Source organism: Giraffa tippelskirchi, chromosome 8 (genome assembly GCF_054371585.1).
Source record: "Giraffa tippelskirchi isolate mGirTip1 chromosome 8, T2T-mGirTip1v1.2.pri, whole genome shotgun sequence".
NCBI classification, from domain to species: domain Eukaryota; kingdom Metazoa; phylum Chordata; class Mammalia; order Artiodactyla; family Giraffidae; genus Giraffa; species Giraffa tippelskirchi.
In genome coordinates this window covers 113,897,140-113,917,131 of record NC_137282.1, presented here as the reverse complement: position 1 = coordinate 113,917,131, position 19,992 = coordinate 113,897,140, and the positions used below count along the sequence as shown (strand labels likewise).

The 19,992-nt window shown below is 48.1% G+C and overlaps 1 protein-coding gene across 3 annotated transcripts in view; it reads right to left on the bottom strand.

The window, feature by feature from the left end:
• The window catches only part of SH3PXD2B (SH3 and PX domains 2B), a 117,295-nt gene that overhangs the window by 22,528 nt on the left and 74,775 nt on the right, over positions 1-19,992 (bottom strand). For 2 of the 3 annotated variants that reach the window (XM_081520705.1, XM_081520706.1), the window contains exons 6-9: positions 19,771-19,796; positions 11,821-11,955; positions 6,349-6,453; positions 1,451-1,568 (exon numbers count right to left, since the gene is read on the bottom strand). In XM_081520705.1, coding sequence (XP_081376831.1) covers positions 1,451-1,568; positions 6,349-6,453; positions 11,821-11,955; positions 19,771-19,796 — 384 coding nt within the window. The remainder of the gene's footprint in view (positions 1-1,450; positions 1,569-6,348; positions 6,454-11,820; positions 11,956-19,770; positions 19,797-19,992) is intronic. The other variant, XM_081520707.1, reaches the window with a different exon arrangement.

Genomic DNA, 19,992 nt, shown 5'->3' with positions numbered 1-19,992 from the left:
ACTGTGAGACGGTTCATCATCTGGAGGCACAAAGCCGTAACAGAGAGGCACTGCTGAGTGGGCTCTGGGGTCAGAAAGGTACAGGTTCACATCCTGGCTCTGTCACTTTCTAGCTTTAGTCAAACCTTCTGATGACCATGGCAACACCCTGCTGCCACCGCGTGAGGGACCCTGAGCCTGGTCAAGCCACCTGAATTCCAGAGCCACTCAGTCTGGGGATAATTTGTTATATCACAAGATAAAACACACTCAAGACATGTGAGCTCTCCCTGTCATTGTAAGTGTATGTTGAAGTAAGTGTTAGTGGCTCAGTCGTGTCCAACTCTTTGCAACCCCATGGACTGTAGCCCACCAGGCTCCTCTGTCCATGGAATTCTCCTAGCAAGAATACTGGAGTGGGTAGTCATTCCCTTCTTCTCCATCCAGGGATCGAATCTGGGTCTCCTACATGGCAGGCAGATTCTTCCCCGTCTGAACCACCAGGGAAGCCCATCACTGCCATAAGTGCGCCTTCATACCCCAGTTCTGAGGTCCTGACTCTCAGGAAGTCTTCTTGACTCCCAGGCTCAGGAGCTGTCTTCTGTGCTCCCGAGTCCCCCATGCAGCCCTCCTGCACCCACTCACTGCCCTGCCCTGTACGTGTGTCCGAGTCTGTCTTCCGTGCCTGTGGGTATAAATTATTGTGTCTTTCTCACTGTTGAGTCCCCAGTTTTCAGAATACAGCTCGGCCCAGAATAGATTCTGGTGTAGGTTTGCTCAATGAACAAAGCATCACACACTCAGCCCCGGGTGACTGGGCCCAGTGTCCTGCCTCACACCATGGCACAGACACCGGGTGGCAAGGGCCTCAGACTTCCTCTCTTGCCCAAATTTCCCGAGGTTACAGCCTGCCCACCAGAGTAACCAAGGAGGGAGTTCCCAGGACTCTTATTACTAAAACTAGGAAAGTCCCAAGCACAGCAGGACACTGGCCACCTTACCTACCGATGAGCTTTTGATTCCATCACATAGATGAAAGAGCTGTAACTAAGTGTTTGAAATGCCGGTCTCGGCCAGACTCTCAGAGATGACGGCAAATGACGAGCTTTAGGACAGGCTCCAGTCCATGTGGTGTTACCCATCCCGTTGTTCTCAGAGTGGGGCTGGAGTAGGAAATCATTCCCACACAGCAGCTTCAGCCTCCAGTTACTCATTACGAGACACATCTGGAGGTGAAGCCCAGACTTGCTCAATGGGGTTATTGCTATCTGTGGTTCAGTGTGTTCAGAGACAGTTTTGCTTACTATGGCTCTTTAGAGAAGGATATGGGTATGGAAGGAAGCCAAACAGCACAGAGGAAAAGCGGCCTTTTATGGCTCAGGCTAAAGTCTCATCTCCTCTGCAATCGTTTACAGACATCTGTGCAGCTGGAGTCCATGTGACCTGAAACCCATCCAGCTGCAGAGGGTACCTGATCTTCCACCAGCCTTCCAGGTTTTTCTGGATGACCTCCACCATGGCTCCTCTCTCAAGGTTCATTTCATCTTGGTCGCGGGCTGTGTAGGGGTAGATGACTGTGTACTTCTCTTCTGTGGGGACAAAGGGATGCTGGGGTAAGTCAAGGATGCTGTAAGCTTGGAATGTTGATGGCCAAGGCTGTGATCCTGAGATGCCCTTGCAGGGAAGGATTTCTTCCAGAGACTTCTGTGCACCATCCTTCCCCCACTCCCCTACCACGCCCCAGTGACCCTCACTTAGCCCTGGATGACCCTGGTCAAGCAGCAGCAAGACACAGGACAAAGGGCAGGTCCTCAGAAATCCCTCACCTTCCTCAAATCTGTGCCTCAAGGTCACCTTCCTTGAACATGCCTTATGTAATACCCAGACATGGGGCACCCTCATCCTACTTATCAGGAACAACCCTCTAACATATCAGATAATTTATTTATCTATTATGCTTCATCGCTCTTTCCCCAGGCAGAATAAAGAGTTCCAGAAAGGCAGGATTTGAGTCTGTCTTGTTCATTCCTGGGCATAGTACTGGCAATATTTTGGAACTATTTAGTAAAATAGCCAAGGTCTAGTAAATGAATAAGTCCTGAAGGCCTGGTGGGAGTCACCTTGCTCGTGCTGGGGTAGAGGATAGGTGTTAAACCCTTGTGGTGGCTCCTCTGCAGTCCTTGTTGGTGGAGGGGTCAGGGACAAGCTGGATTTGGCAGCATACAGTGTGGGGTTGAATCAGTACCACGGAGGAGATAGCCATTTTTCATTACCTAGCTGGTAGCTGATTTCCACTTTTCATTAATTTTCAAGTCCCTGGATCCAACCATGCCTGAAGCTTAAGTTTTATTAAAAAAGTATTTTTTAATTGAGATATAATTGACACCTAACACCGTGTTAGTTTCATGTGTACAACAGAATGGTTTGAGATATATATCATGAAAAGATTGCCTGCTTCTGTTTTTATTCATGTCACTGGGGTGCCTTCCATCCCACTCTCAGTGGATCCCGGCTCCCTTACCCCCAGAGCCAAGAGAACTGCCTCCAGCGGTGTCACTCCCACCGCCCTGCAGGGCCCAGCTGGAAGGGCTGCTCACTGTCACTCACACAGGGCATAGCTCCAATCCCGGCACTGTCAGCAGTGACTGCTGACACAGATAACAGATGAGAGTCCCAGGGGAGCCAGTGAGCAGAGGAAGAGGGCCTTCCTGTTGTGGTTACATTCCAGACCCCAGGGAGTCACCGAGCCAGCTGTGCACCGATGTTGATGGTGAGTATGTTGATGGTGAGTGTGTCGGGGAAAACACCACAGGCTGCCTGTGGCCTGCCCAGCTGGCGCAGAGGGAGGCGGAAAACACACAGGGCGTTTATTTATTTATTGATCTAGCCCCCTGACCTGCTCGGCGGGGGCTGAGCTGACTCAAACTCCACACATCCTGTGTACAGCAGAGTCAGCGGTTCTCCTCACTCACGGATGCAGGCTGGGGTTATGAGTGCTGTGAGGGCTGCAGCAGGTAATCCAACCCCGTGGAGGCAGAGAAGTTCTGTCTGGCTAGGTGACAAGGGCGCTGCCTGGGTCATTGACTCAGACTAAGTAGAGTCATTACTACGGGCTTCAAACTCCTGGGGGTTCTCTAGCACCCAGAGGCCCTCTCTGGACTCTATCGAATGTCCAGTGATCCCTAACAAAGCCGAAGGCGGGAGACCTTGTAGACTGCATGGTGGGTGAGACCACCTGCTTATCATCCATCTGCCCTTCCCCTGGTGGCACTGCCAGTCTCCAGCCAAACAAGGGACATGTTTGGGTGAGTTTGACCTCGCCAGCACCTAGAGGGAGGGGAGGGTACCTAACCCTGGCCTGGCCAAAGTGACTGGCCACTGTGATTAGTTTAGAGATGGCATATGACCCAGTTGGGTCAGCTGGAATCAAATCCTGGGACTGTGTTGAAGGAGAAGCATGTTCTTTGGTGGGTGTCCCTAAAGAGTGCCTGGAACTACCATCCCCATGAGAGAATGGTGCCAGCAAGGTGGAGAATGGAGCTGAGAGTGGCAAGCATGAGTCTCAGGAGCCAAGGGCAGGTGGAAAGGAAATTACCTGCCAAGCCAGTAAACAAAGAATGATGCCCACCATCAAGCCATCAGCCACAGCAGCCACCCCTAAGCGTGCACCCTGAGGGAAATTCAGATGAATAAAAACAGGAAGCATTCAGTGCTCTAGGTACTGACCCAAGATAGGTAAGATACTTATCAAAGGAGTAATTTCAATGAGTCCAGACTCTTGCATCTTTCCACTCAAAGAAAAGCACTTGAATCATTAACTTAAGATGTTTGCTTTTTGTGATTAGCAGTAATCTTTTGATGTTAGACAATATGCTTTGTTTTTCCAGACAAAACCCCCCTATATATCCTGGCCCCTCCCTTACCTCTTTGGGGGCAGTGCCGCAGAACTATCTGGAGGCTGTCTCCCAGGCTACAGTCCTCAGTAAGGTGCCTGAATAAAACTTAACTCACAACTTTCAGGTTGTGCAGTTTTCTTCAGTTGACAGATGTTTCCAAGCTCCTGGATCCAGCCATGCTTGAAGTTGCCTCTACCCTAGTGTTTTCAGTGACCTGAGTCAAGGCACTTCCCTTTTGCTTAAGCTGGTGTGACATGGGTTTCTCTACCCCAGTCACTCAAATGTGCCAGATAAAGGGAACAGGTCACTGGATCAACAGTATAGAGGCCCCTGGGCATCATTTATTTTTACTTTATTTTATTTTAGAATAAAATGATCTTTATCCTTTTTGCAATAAATTTGATTTGTTTTTACATTTAACATTTCTTGCTTTTATATTTTTGTTTGATTTTTAAAATATTTTGCCTTTGATTCAATATAAAATACAGTTGGCTTTGATAGTTTTGTCTCTGCAACATAACACAACCTTAGTTAGGAAAAGGGTTTTATTTTGTTCATTAATTTTAGCACCTACACCTCTAGGTATCATTTTCTAACCTGGGAAATTTTAGGGCCCCAGGTCGAGAAACACCCCAGGCTCCCTCCTCCCAAACATACATGCCAACACACACATGGTACAGACCAGATCACTGTTTCTCACATGCAACAGGCACAGGCAGTCCTGGAGCAGGGGGATGCATGCAGATGCAGGATCTGGTTCTGAACACCGAATGGGGAGGAAAACTCCAAGGTAGGCACCTTGACGCCAGCTGATGGCATACAAGTCCCCCAGCGTGCGGCGGCGACCCGCGGGCTGGGGCAGAGACCAGTACCTCCATGAGACTGGTCAGGCAGCATGTGGAGGCGAAGGGCAGAAGAAGAGGTGAGAAGAAAGCACTTCCAGGGTCTTGAGGCAAAGGCAGCACCAAGCACGTGCTCCCACTTAGGAGCAATTAACTGTGTCTCTGCCAAGCCCTCGGTGTCTCAGAAGAACCAAATTCCTCAGTACTAGCCCTGAACTTGAGTGAAGAACCACCCAGTAGACACAATGCTATTCCCAGCATAATTATGAAGAGGCCCTAAGAGAAATCCTCACAGCAGAGGGAAGAAATGTACAGACCCTTAGGAAAATGTGGTCCCTCTCCCATCTTATAGCTGTGTGATCCCGAGCCAGTGTTTCTACCTTTCTGAGATTGTTTTCCCATCTGTAAAATGGGGATAATAATCAGTCCCTTACAGAGACACGCCCCATGGTGGGCACGATTAACTGTCTAAGGGAGCTATGGTTTCCAGGCAGCACACCACTATATTTAAGCTGAGCTGATTTTTGTACTTTTTCTTCGTGAGCCCCGCCCATATAGCCTGGTGGCGCTGCAAACACAGAGCAAATCAGAATGCATTTTACTCTGCGGGTGCTGGCTGTAGTAAAACCAGATGCAAAACCACGTGTGTGCTTTTTCTGCTAAGCTTTGAGCACAGAAACATTCCTTTTCCTCACCCTCTTTTTCTATTAAATACACACATCAGAAGCTCTGTGCTCTCTAAAGAGAGTCAACTAGAAGCACCAAACACTCAACCCTGGGTAAGCCACAGCTCTGTGATAAAAACCGTTCCTAGTTATTTATTATATTTTAGGATCTTGCCAACTGCTTTGCATGTGGGATCTCATTTAACTTAAAAAAAATCCCATGATGTCGATACCATCATTTCCATTTTTAGAGGACATGGCTGAGGCATAGAAAGGTTAAGTTGCTGGTCCAAGATCACTCAGCCAGTTAGTGGTACAAATTCAAATTCAGTGGTGAGAGTCAAATTCAGGCCTGACTCCAGAACCCTTTTGTTTAGTATCTAAAGTGAGTTCGTAGTCTTGATTTAGGAATGCTTGCGGGGTGAGGGGAGGGGAGGTGGCTGGGTTAGGATTTCTGATGCAGCAGGAACCACTCTTCAGGGCACCTGTAGGGAAAGTTCTCTGGGAAACATAAGTGAGTGGAGAGGGTCAGTTCTGATCCTGACACCCAGGTAGGGCCATTAAACCAACACAGAAAGCAGACAAAGCAGAGATCTTTACCGATGCCTTCAGATGTTTTATAAATGAGCCAGAAGCAGCCCTAGCACCTTGGCCATCAGAATAATTCAAGGGAAGATGAGGAGGTGTGGACAGCAATCCAGCCGGGCCCTCTGAGGCCCCACGGAGGCATCAGGGTCCCAGCTCCGGCCAGGCTCACCTGGGCTGGCTCCCCAAGGCCCCCAAGAGCGGGCGGGCTCGCCCTGTCCCAGCCCCAGGGCCTGGCTTCCCGTCCACAGGCTACAGAGCCTGAGCCAGTGAGCTGCTGAGACTTGGAGGCAGAGGCTGAAGGGGAGCGACTGGGTGCGGAGGCTCCCTGCGGGTGACGGCTGGCAGCACAGCAAGCCCGGGGGCCTGGCCCTTTCCTACCTTCTTCAGGCTGCAGGGAGAACTCATCTTGCACACCGTCCTGGCCTTCCAGGCAGGTTGCAGGGACCCAGCCTTGCTCTTCAGCAGTGCTGACGAACCACCAACCTGGGAAAGGGAGAGCGCAGACTGCCACTTAGTTGGGTCAGGTATGAGGCCTGTGCGTCAGAATATAATAACAGATTCAGCCGTGAGAGGAGTCGATGCTGAGGGTGAGGCTAAGAAGTCAGCACTTTATTAGCAGAACGCAACTACCCATGCAGGGCTTCCCAGGGGGTGCTAGTGGTAAAGAACCTGCCTAACAGTTCAGGAGACATAAGAGATGTGGGTTTGATCCCTGGGTCGGGAAGATTCTCTGGGGGAGGGCATGGCAATCCACTCCAGTATTCTTGCCTGGAGAATCCTACGGACAGTTGAGCCTGGTGAGCTATAGTCCGTAGGGTTGTAAAGAGTCGGACACGACTGAAGCGACTAAGCACACCCATGTTTACTGACTGTTAACTGCTACAGACAAGCTAACAGGAAACCTGCTCTTGAGCCTGGGACAGGGCTGGGGAAGGGAGTCAGGGGTGGGGATGTGGAGGAAGGTTGTTCTAAAGGACGAGAGTAAGAAAAGTAGTTACCTTCACTAAGGTGAGCAAAGCACTTACCATTTTACTTGTATTATATTATCCCTACGGCACAGACGAAACTGAGGCTACAAGAGGCCAGACTTGTCCAAGTTCACAGAGCTTATGGCTGGGCTGCGACTTGTACCCAGGGCTCTCTGATACTGAAACCACTGCCCTAATAACTCATCTGAGACACTGATTTTGCCTCTATTCATGTGAAGGTAAAGCTGGCTGCAGATGTAACAGTTTGAGAGGCTGTTCACTCACACTCAGAGTAATGACTCACATGGCAAACAGTTACACTTAAGGTTGCAAACAGGATTAAGATTGCTAATCCGCTGAACTCAAATAGGAAGTTATCCTGGCTTATCTGGATGGGCCCAATGTAATCTCAAGTGAGGCAGAACAGTTGTGGGGAGACATGGGTAAGGAAGAAAGGAATAGAAGGGGGCAACTGCTAGACTTGAAGATGGAGGAAAGGACCACAAGCCAAGGGATGTGGGTGGTCTCTAGAAAATGGAAAAGGCAAAGAAGCAGATCTTATCCAGAACCTGCAGAAGGGAACATAGCCCCAACAGTGACTTTTAGTCCAGTGGGACCCATTCTGGACTTCTAACCCCTCAAACCATGTGATATAAATCTGTGTTAAGTCTGTAAGTTTGTGGTAATTCATTACAACAGTCATAGGACATCAACTCAGGGCCCAACCGGCTCATGTACAGCATAAATGGGAAAAGCCGGATCTGCTCTGCAAGATCACAGACCTCCAGGCCCTGGAGACCCCAGAGGAGAAGAGAAAGAAGGGGCAGACTCTGGACTAGCTTCCTGGTCTCACAGGGAGGCCTTGGCTTTCAAGTTCCTTGAAGTAGAAGCCACCTTCGGGTTTGCTTGACTGGGTGCACCTCTTAACACATGTTTTGGTGGCTGAGCAGTGTGAGTGTGTATGTATGTGTGTATATGATTGAATGGGGTTGATAAACCTGTGGAAAATCAGGAAATATGCCATATATGCCTTCCTAAGGACTCATCTTTGCAGGTATCTTTGTGGCAGATAAAGACACTGTCACAACAGCAATGACAGCAACGGCGCAGCAGACCATCTCAGTGCTTCACATCTACCACTGACCGGCCAGGTCCTCATGGCAGCCTGTGAGCTGTGCTCTATTATGACCCCATTTTACAGATGGGGAAGTAGAGTTCAGAGAGAGGCAGTGACCTGACCAATGTCAGAAAGAGAGTGGCAGAGCTGAGATTCACACCCAGGCCATCTGGCTTCGAAGTCTCAGCTCTTAACTCTTGGTACTAATGCCTCATACATTGCTGGAAGGAGAGTAAATGGGTTTGGCCAGTTTGGAAGCAGGTTATTTGGCTGTGTCTTAAGATTTAAAGTGTGCCTATCTTATGATCCTGCAGTGTTCTGGGTACGTGCGTGCTAAGTTGTTACAGTCATGTCCAGCTCTTTGAGACTCCCTGGACCATAGCTTACCAGGCTCTTCTGTCCATGGGCTTCTCCAGGTAAAAATACTGGAGTGGATTGCCATTTCCACCTCCAGGGGATCTTCCTGACCCAGCAATCGAACCCATATTTCTTATGTCTCCTGCACTGACAGGAAGGTTTTTTACTAGCGCCACCTGGGAATCCCAGTGCCATGCCAGTCTGCTGGGTATCTAACTTAAAGAAACTCTCACAATGTCCACACAGATATACTGTTCAGACTAGAGGAAGATAAGACTTATAGTATGCCATCTTTTCAAATAGGGTGCAGACGTTATGGGAATAAGAGCTAAAAGTTGACTTAAGAAAAAGCACGTTGGGACTTCCCAGCGGTCCAGTAGTTAAGAGGGCTTCCCTCGTAGCTCAGTCGGTAAAGAACATGCCTGCAATGCAGGAGACCCACGTTCGATTCCTGGGTTGGGAAGATCCCCTGGAGAAGGAAATGGCAACCCAATACCCCCAGTATTCTTGCCTGGAGGATCCCATGGACAGAGGATCCTGGCAGGCTACAGTCTATGGGGTTGCAAGAGTTGGACATGACTGAACGACTAAGTACACACCAGTAAGTTAAGACTCTGTGCTTCCACTATAGGGGGTGCGAGCTCGATCCCTGGTTGGGGAACTAAGATCCCGCATGCCAGTCGGCATCACCAAAAATAAAAAAAATTTAACAACAACAAAAAAAACAAAAAAAGCAAAAGCAGGCTGCAGGTCAAAATGTATAGAATGATATACCACTGGGGTTAAAAAACCTATGAAATATGCATGAAATATGACCTGTATGTACGTGTGTACATAGTTATGCATGCATGTATGCATATGCACAGATATGTATGCAGACACACATGTACAAATGTGTACACTGTACATATACATATATGTACACACACGTGTACACATACGTATACACATACTTATATATACCCGTGTATGCAATTATCAAGAAGCATTCACCCCAAACTGACAGAAGAGCAACCTATGTCTGGAAAGGGGACCAGGCAAGAAGTTGGTGGAAAAAAATTACATTTTAACTTTATCATTAATGTTTCAAGAAGAACATATCCATATGTTACTTGAGTAAGTAAAACATAATTAAAAATAACTGTTGAATTTGTGGACCACTTGAAGATTCGAGCATCTGCCCTCTTTCCCCTGCTGCCCTCTGGACACACCAGGCTCGTCTTCCACCCCATCCCCGCTCCTCCTCTCCTCCCAGCAACATGTTCTTCCTAACATCACTCAAGGGGCCGAAGCAAAGGGGGGTGAAGAGGGGTGGGCGCTCCCTTCTTCAGTCTCCATGGAGCATCCCAGTCACACCCACGAGCTGACTATACTCATTTCCAGGAATTAGAATGGCACATGGCCTTGGGGCCAGCTGGAACTGGTTAGGAGTTCCATCTCGGCAACCCGTCACGAGATTCTGGGTGAGTGACCGAGTCACTTGGAGTCTCAGTGTCTTCAGCTGTGAAGCAGGAATAACAACTGCTGTATTGAGTAATCAAGGAGTTTTGGTTGGCTAATGCTCATCTCCTGACTTAAGGGAACACACTCCACAGACTGCTGGAGATGGTTTTTCCCCTGTTTGTTGGACCTTAGCTAGCCACTGGGATATCACAGAGATTGGCCCACTAATACAGCTAGCCAACGTCACATTTTAGCCACAACAAGGTCAGTGGGTTTATGTCACTTTTTCCTGGAGAGGGTCCACTTATGCCCTGCTCCTTGATCTCTGTCTTCACTGGTGCCAATGCCCTATTCTGGCTAAAGAAAACAAAAGGGAAGGAAATTCATATTTTTGAGCACTTGCTGTATGCCAAACACAGGTTTGGGCACTCTCTATGTATTGCCTCATTTAATCCTTGAAGCACCCTTCTTGATGAAGTGACCTGGATGGCTGTGAAATGCGGAGTTCAGGTAGGAACCCAGGCTAAGTGCCTCAGCATCTCATCACACTCTGTCCCGGCCAGTATCCAGACAGATGTTTTATGGTGCTTCTCTTTATTGCATTTCACAGATAACGTGTTTTACTTTTATTTTTTAAATTGGAGGTTTGTGGCAGCCCTTCATCAAGTGAGTCTATCAGTGTCATTTTTCTTACAGCATTTGCTCACGTTCTGTCTCTGTGTCACATTTTGGAAATTCTCCCAATATTTCAAACTTCTAAATTCTTATTATATTTGCTACAGTGATCTGTGATCTTTTGGCTGCACCGGTCTTCGTTGTAGCATCCAGGGTCTTTTTTAATTGTGGCATGTGTTACCTAGTTCCCTGACCAGGGATTGGAGCCAGGCCAGCTGCACTGGAGCACAGAATCCTAGCCACTGGACCACCCTGTGATTGGTGATCTTTGATGTTAGTACTACAAAAAGATTGAGACTTGCTGGAGGCTCAGATGAGGGTCAGCATTTTTTAGCAAGGGAGTATTTTTTAAATTAAGGTACATACGTTGTTTTTTTTGACACAATGCTATTGCACCCTTAACAGATCACAGTATTGTATGCTGTGATGCTGAGCTGAGTAGCTCGGTCATGTTCAGCTTTTTGCGACCTCATGGACTGTCCCGCCAGGCTCCTCTGTCCATGGGGATTCTCCAGGCAAGAATACAGAAGTGGGTTGCCATGCCCTCCTCCAGGGGATCTTTCCAACCTAGGGATCGAACCCAGGTCTCCCGCATTGCAGGCAGATTCTTGACCATCTTAACCACCAGGGAAGCCCAAGAATACTGGAGTGGGTAGCCTATCCCTTCTCCAAGGGAACTTCCCAACCCAGGAATCCAACCAGGGTCTCCTGCATTGCAGATGGATTCATTACCAGTTGAGCTACCAGGGAAACCCACAGTATTGTGGGCTTTTATTTGCACTGAGAAACCAAAAAAATTCATGTGATTTGCTTTATGGCAGTGGTCTGCAACTGAATCTGCAACATCTCTGCGGTCTGATGGTATGTGAACGGCGGTTCCTGTGACAGCAAGAGGGCTGAGGCAGGGTGTCCATCCCGCCGGAGCCCACAGCTGACAGCACCTTCCTGAAGACTCCCATGGTAGCCAAAGGCAAATCAACAGAGCAAATTTCCATTGCAATGGGGGGCTCTTGTCTCCAGGTGCTTTGAAACCAGAAGGAATGTTCATCAAATGTGAACCTCAGGACAAGTTGATAACATGTGACCCAAAAGGATGCTGGTGAGCTGTGACCAAGTGGGGTACTCAAGCATTGTGATCAAACAAGGTCAGATTTCTAGGGAGTCATCAACTGGATCTGTGGAAACTGACCAGCCTGGATTGGCTACTGCAGTTTCTGCACTCTCCAGCGTTCCCGTCCCAGGGGCGTGGTGACAGTGTAGGGAGGAAGGGAGGGAGTCCAGCTCCCCTACCTGACTCGTTCTTCTCGATGATGTCCACCACTTGCCCCACGCTGAGGCTGATCTCTGAGCTCTCCTGCTTCTGGTAGTCTGCCACCACCACATACTGCTCCAAGACCATGGGGTCGACTGAGGTCAGGTCACCCCCTGGGGATACAAATTGTCATCACACAATCCATGTGTGAAGGAACAGGAGCCGGGGTAGGGGGTAGGTGGGTCATGAGGATATTCCAATCAGAGAAAGAAGCTGTGGCAGGACTGGTCTCAGTGGTCACCTCATCCATTTATTCTTTCATTCATTTGCTCACTCAACCACTGCAGTTTACCAAGTGCCTGTCCTTGTGTAGGCACTGAGGGTGCAGAGTTGATTAAGATATGATACTTGCCCCAGAGAGGATGACAGCCTAGTGGGAAAGTTCATTCATTCATATCTATTTATCTATCTATCAATCTGCCATTATTCATCCATCATCATCCATTCAACTAAGCATCCACTCATCATCCATCCAACCAAACATCCATCTGTTGCCATCCATCCAAAAGGAAATCAACCCTGAATATTCATTGAAAGGGCTGATACTGAAGCTGAGGCTCCAATACTTGTCCACTTAATGTGAAGAGCTGACTCATCGGAAAAGACTCTAATGCTAAGAAAGATTGAAGGCAAAAGGAGAAGGAGGTGGCAGAGGATGAGACGGTTACACAGCATCACCAACTCAATGGACATGAATTTGAGCAAAATCCAGGAGATAGTGAAGGACAGGGAAGCCTGGTGTGCTGCAGTTCTTGGGGTCACAAAGAGTTGGACATGACTTAGCGACTGAACAACAAGTTTTTGACTGATGCATTGCTGGAAACAACCAAGATGGCAGACAAAGAATGAGCGGGAAAAGGGGGCTACATTAAATGGAGCGGTCAGCAGACCCTCAAGACCTCCGAGACAAGAAGGCATAAAGAAATGCAGGCAGAGCAATGCAGGCAGACTGTCGGACAGGACAGGCCCAGAGCCTTCAAGGAAGCGGAATGGGGTGGCTAACGTCCAGGAGTGAGGAGAGGGCAGTCCTGTCTGAGATCACCTCGGCAGGCCTGGGCCAGAGCAGGGAGGGCCTGCTGGACCAAGGCAAGGAGTCTGGAGTTTTTTAAACCCTAAAGGAGAAAGCCATTGAAGGGCTTTAAGAAGGGAATGACAAGATTTACATGTTTCCAAAGACAATTCTGGCTGCCACATGGAGACTGGATTAGAGCCTAGCAAGCAAAAAAGCAGGAGACCAGATGGAGGTTGTAGATTTGCAGACAAGACAGGATGGTGGCTTTGAATGAGGGCAGGGGTAGTAGGGGAGAGGCGACCCGGAGGAGGCTGTTTCCACAGCATGCAGTGCTGTGCAGCCCTGGTTAAGTACTAAGACATATCCGATAAATCAATGAAAAGCTATCACAGGATATGGGTAATGTAAAGGGACATCCAACACCCTAAACAGAGGGGGCAGCACTCTCAGAGCAGCAAGCTGAACGTGGAGGGAGGGCAGCCTGGCTCTTGCTGCCACCAGGCCTGGTTTTCTGAAAGTCCTGATTTGAAGTATTCCCTTATATTGTTTCCATAAACCGCTAAAATAGCCGTTTATATTCTATGTCCAAATACACTCATACGGAGCTGAGTTTGTGCATCTCTTCCCAACTCTGCTGGGTGGTGCCTTACTGAAACTGGCCATAGTGGGAGTATTTACACCATGGAAATTGGCAAATGCTACAAAGCGGGGCTTTCCATCAGAAGGCTGGTTGTGAAGTATTTACCCGCAGGCCACTGCACCCCAGCCTCTGGCATCCAGAAGCAACACAAGAGCCCTTTGTTAAAACCATGCTTTCTGCGTGTCTGAGGCGGAAAATGAGAGCAGGGCATGGTAGCCGGGTGAAGGATCACTGCATTTTGGCTCTGTGACCACGCTCTGGCCATTCACCCTCCCAGGCTGAGGGTAACCTTGCTACATGTACCCTGGGTGGAGAAAGCGTGAGAACAGAGAAAGAGAGGGGGAAAAGAGAGATGGAAGATGCGGAATGAAGGTTCAGAAGATTGGGAGGGAAGTGGCCTCATGCGAATGCCTACCACAGGCTACACTGTTCATAAACCACCTTGACACAACCGCCCTGGAAGGTCAGTATTATCACTCTCCTTTTATGGACAAGAAAACAGAGGCTCAGATATCAGGTGACTTGCCTCAGATCCCACAGCTAGCTGGTGACAAGGCCAGATCTGAACCACGTCCATGTGGTGGCAGCAGGCGAGGAAAGAAACGGTGGTAGGAAGGAAGGGTAGCTGAGGTCTTACTCTCCTCCCACGTGGGTCCCCCCCGACTGCCCCCAAATCTCATTTCTTTGCAGCTTCAGGGTGGTCTTCACTACTGCCAGCCCTCTCCTCCTCTGTTACCTCTCACCTAGGTCAGTCTGCAGAGCTGACTTCCTCCCAGCCTCAAGCAAGATAGACGGCCCAAACCAGCCCGGCCACTTGAGTGGTAACTACTTTCAGTGGCCCCAGAGCAGGCTGGTGTCTGCTCCCTCCCTGCTGACCTTCTAGACAGTGACCTCTTGACTGTCTCCTTAACCCCCCTGCACCGTGCTCCTAAGAGGTACTCTCCTGTGAATGAGTAAAGCAGATGCTGGCTTGCTGGAGGCTCTCGGCTCAGGTCATTGTGAGCAGGAGACATATTCCCTAGTGAATGCAACAGACAGAAACCATGGGTCTACAGTTTTTACCCCAGAATACAGCCTGCCCTAGGGATTGTAGCCCAGGAATGCAGCTACTCTTCTGTTTTAACCCCTTTGGGGCTGGGTTCATGTAACTACGCTTCCCTGGGTCTCAACTGACAAAGAACTAGAGAGGCAGAAGAGAAGTGCCCACGTCAGTCAGGCTGCAAGCGGAGACTGCTGCTCGAGACAGCCCAGGTCTTCCGGGCAGGCCAGAAGGGCAGGAGGTGTCTGCGCACCTGTGTGTGTGTGGGGTGGGTGGTTCTCTGCTGCTCTTAGAGGTGGCCATCAGGACTCACCCTCCCAGAGCCACAGGCCTGACGTGGGAGGACCTTCTTGCTAGCACTCTATCACCTTGCTTCACCCACATCCTCGTGAAGCCACATCCTCTGCATCAGGGTCTGAGAAAGGCTTCTTGGGGCCCGGGGTGCAGAGACGGGCACCCTGTGATTGGTCTCCATTCTGCCCCTCCAGTGTGTCCTCCACACTGCAGCCAGAGTGCTCACTCAGGACTGCTACTCTGATCATGCCACCCTCTGCCCAGCACCTGCTGAGGCACCCTTGCGCCCTCAGGTTCTCCATGATCTGCACTGTTCTCTTCTCTCTCCTTATACTTTTTGGCCACCTCATTCCTGGTTCACTTGTAAAACTGGAAAGCATGCAGGCACCTTTGCATAGCTGTTTGCTCTGCCTGGGATGTCTCCTATTCTCCTCAGCATTCAAAGAGGAACCACCTATTCTTAGCCTCCTAACTGGCCTCCTGCAGCCTGCCTTGACCCCTACAGTCTGTTCTGGACACAGCAGCTAAAAGAATCACACTTAAAAAAACAGTGGATCACAGTTCGAAATTCAAGGCCCGGCAGTGGCCTTCACTTCACTCAGGAAAAGTCCCACTGGCCTACGAGCCCTCCCTGGTCTGTGCTGATAGTTACTTCTCCTCCACTCTCTCCAAGGTGGCACAGATGGCTACTTCTCCCCTATTCTTTCTTCTGCAGTAAATAGACTTGCCTGAGTTTTAGCTTGGCTACTTGGAATGAGACTCCTTCACACTTGGAGTGGTCATGTGACTAACTGTTAGCCAGTAGGATATAAGTAGAAGTGTTCTATGTAACTGCTTGGTAAGAATCATTACAGGAGGGGCTTACTCTATTTCACTCTTTACTTGTTCAGTTCAGTTCAGTTCAGCTGCTGGCTAAAATGTGCAAGTGATGGCTGGTGCTGCAGCAGCCACCTTGGGCTATGAGAATGATCTCAGAAAATGCTGGCCACGTGTGGCAGAGCAGCAAGACAGGAGTCTGGGTTACTCCTATCGTCAAACACAATATTACTTCTGGACTATCTATGGAATGTGAACTGAGAAACAAAATTAAAAATTTAAAGGCACAATTATTTTTAGTTACTCTGCTCAGGCCTCCTTGCTACTGTTTGATAACACAAAGCAATGTCCACCTCAGGGCAGTGTGCATTTGCTGTTCCCTTGCCAGGGATAAGTTTCCTCTAGATAACTGCAGGGCTTCCTCCCTCCCTTCCTTCAGGCTCCTGCTCAAGTGGCATCTTATCAGAGATGTCCCCTGACCACCCTGCACTACTTCACTCCATTTCGTGCCATCATGCTTTTTTTAAACCATCATGGATTCTATATATTTACTTGTCTCCTTGTCTGTTTTTCTACTCTAGAACATAAGCTCCCATGAGGGCGGGCACTCAGTTTCTTGTTTACTACTGTACTCACACTTCCTAAAGGCTCACAGGCCCATGGTCCATTTTTGTGCAAGGGGAGCAAAGAATATACTTTTATGTTTTTAAAACTTTGTAAAGAATAAGAGGGAGAATAAGAAGAAGAGGAAACCAAAAAATTACTATTAGTGACAGAGTCTGTATGCAGCTTGCAATGCCTAAAATATTTACTATTTGGCCATTTAGAGAAAAAACGTTTGCCAACCCTTGACCCCAGAACATGAATGGCATCCGCAAAGGCTTAATAAATATTTGAACAAAAAAATGAATATTTTAAAACAGCTTTAAATGACTTCTGACCTCAGGGAGACACTCAAATGCCTTCTCACACAGCATTTACACTGTTTTATTTTGTTTACACATCTGTCTTTGCTACCAAACTGTGAGGTTATTTCCCACATGATGCTGGCCTTTGCATTCCCTGGGGACCTAGAACACTGTCAGGCACACAGTAGGTACTTAATAGACAATGAACGAATAACCATGTCGGTCTTATTCATTCAGCACAGAGGCTCAATGAACATTTGTGTGAATGAACAAAGGATGAATGGAGACATCTAGAAACTCTTCCCGCTCTACACAGCTCGGGCCTCTTCCTGAGAACACACCGTGCTGAGTCATCGACAGGTGCCTGTCCACCTTACAAGCAACCAAAGACCACTCCTTGTCTACAAGTAGGGACAGAGGCTCTGGTTAAGTCAGGGTCCAGGTAAGTCAGGTTATTCTGTCCAGAAAGTTTAGCAGTTGCCACCTGGTTTTAACAACTGATGGTGGTCCAGTTGTACCACATACAACTGTCAGGACTCTGGTCAATGGACTGATCTATTCATTTCTGCGCCAACTCTCCTCACTAAGCTGCCAACCAATCTAGGATAACCATGAGCAGTGATGGGACTGGGGAATGATGGGACTCACGGTGAACAAGACATGAAGCCAGGAAATGAGGAGGGCAGGGGCAGGGTGGAGGACTCTGCGCAGGCATGAGCAGGTCAGGTGCGGGCTCAGGGCTCGGGATGGCACCACCTCCAAGACTTGCTCGGGGGCCAGGTCTGAGCCTTACTCACATCTCCTTCCCATTCTTCTCTAACAGTAGCTTTAGACGGTAGTTTCCTGCCACTAAGTGGCTCAGGATCGGAGCGGCTTTTTCAGCATCAGTCCTTCCAGGGCAGGTTACCTGCATTTTACCCAAAGGACTCAACTCATCAAAAACAGTATTCATTTGTTCTACAAGGAGTCTCAAACTAGGCCACAGGCCATTTAAGTGTTAGGTGGAGACACCTACTAGAGGACTGTGATATTGCAACCAGGCTTTATAATGCATAGTAATCACAGTACTTAGAAGCTGATGCAGATAGAACTAAGTTCTAGGAGTTACAATCGTGAAATCAAAGTATTTCTAGATAAGAAATGTCACTCTTGTGGTCCAGCAGGGAACAAGAGAGAAGGGAAAGGTCAGGAGAAAGGAGGAGCTTTGACAGTGGAAGGGCAATTTTATCATTAAGGAAGTATTATACTATAAAATATTCTCAAAAGGTAAAACCTTTCACCTACCACAAAAGCTTTCTGTTTGGCTATTTTTTTTCTTCATGATGGTAGCTTTTGAATTTTTTAACTGATGAGTAATGGTGAAGTAGGACTTTATTTCTAGAAATTCACTATACTGTCTTGCTGAAAGAGCCCCCAAACAAGAGACTACTTTGATAAGTAAAGAGATGAGAGAGATGATCCTTAAATAATCACATGCTCTGTTAAATTGTGGTGGGAGGATTTTTCTTCCTGCAGGATGAGCAGAATTTGAAACCACATTAGCCAAAGTCTGCAGGAACCAGCCAGCCAGCCACAACAGGCACATTCTGGAGAGAGGTAAGCCTTCTTCTACTCACAATTCTGGCATGGAAACTGCAGGGCTTGGGCTGTCAACATTAAATCCTTTTTGAATTTAATCAGGGAGGCTTGTTCTAACTTAAAGGAAGTGTTCAAAGGTCAGATAAAAAAAAATAAGGCTAATCCCAGCAAGGGTTCTTAGTCTGAATGAAGAAAGATGCTATTTTCCACCCAGTTGAACTATAAATAGATCTATCCCCCATCACTGCAGGTGAATGATGTAATAGTGGTCACCACAAATTATAGAGTTCCTTCTTTCTTTTCCAGACCAGTCCCCTCATTAAGCCTGTTCTGACCCTCCCACCCGTCCACTCCAAGAAGTCTCCGCACACTCAAAGCCAGAAACTCTATGACCAGACTAAGACTGTCTGTTTCTCTTCTCCTCTCTGCTCTTTTCTAAGAAACCTATCATTATCCTCAGGGTTCAAGGGCTATTTGTAGCTTTAGCAGGATGTCACCGCTCCGGCCAGTACCTATTAAGCTAGAAATCAGAGCTATAAACAGACTGATTGGGAAAAGGCTGGAGTTCATGCATGACCCCATACCTTGAGGCAAAGAGATGCAGTTCCTTTCTACTCTTCCCTGCAAGAATAGCCTTGGGGCCTGTAAAGCTGACCACAGGCCTGGTACCAAGGGGGAAGTAAAGGGATAAAAGATGTTGAATTTGGCATTATTACTGATGCGGTATGAGAACACCTTTGTGCTTGGAATGAATAGTAGCATAAAAAGAGCACATATATCCTTACAGCATGCCACACACTGTTCTAAGTGTTGCTGCTGCTGCTGCTAAGTCACTTCAGTTGTTACATATTATTATATTAATAAATCCTATAATAATCCTACAAGGTAGAATACTATCCTTATCCCCATTTTACAGATGAGGAAACTGAGGCCCATGAAAAAGAAAGTATCCTTTTTCATTTTGAGGATCTCTGCTTGGCCTCCTCTCCCCTCTTCCTTATCAACCCTCTCAAACTTCCTGGAGTTCCGGATAAATAAAAGAATTTAGAACTCTGGAAAGCTCTGAAGACCACGTTGGCTCCAGATGTGGCACGGGCTTGGGCCTTTGCAGACGTGCAGGATGTTCTTGGGCTGCAGGAGGACAAAGTTGGGCGATTGTGAATCTAAGCTTATCAACCCCAGGTCTGTGAGAACTCAATCTTTCCTCTGCACATACTCAAAAATCTCACCTTCTCTTTTTCCACAATTGCTCTTGATGAAAGAGTCATGCTGTCCAGGGAATGAAAGTGCATTAGGAAGGCAGAGAACTGACTATGTGGAAGTGAGTATGGGAGCTGCCTGCAAGAGCAGTCATCACTGCCCAGATCAGTGGCTGATCAAAGGAAGCACACAGACAGGCCTGGCGCTGAGGCTGGCAAATGGATCAGGCCCAAATCTACTGCACACTTGCATTTCTGAGCTTGCGCGCTGTCCCCTCAGCCCCAAATGCTCCTCAGCATCCATCCATCCATCCAACCATCCATCCATCCATCCATCCACCCCATTGTTGTATCCCCCCCTGCAGTGCCCAGGGCCTGGGACATCGCTCAGTAGGGGTGTACTAAACACTGAATCAATAGGAGAAATGGAAAATATTCTTACCAGATTTCTTTTTCCCAACATGTTCCCTGTATAGGAAAGAACGGGGGTGGGGAAGAGTCGTGAGTCAGTATCTCTTGTGTTTTGCTATGAGTTATTCCATTAGGAAAAGGAGATTTTCCCTCCCACAACATCTCTAGTGAATGAACGTAAGAGCCAAGTCAGCCCCAGGGACCTAGATCTCCTTAAAAGAAGGAATTTCCTTTCATTTTCTCCCTTTGCTCT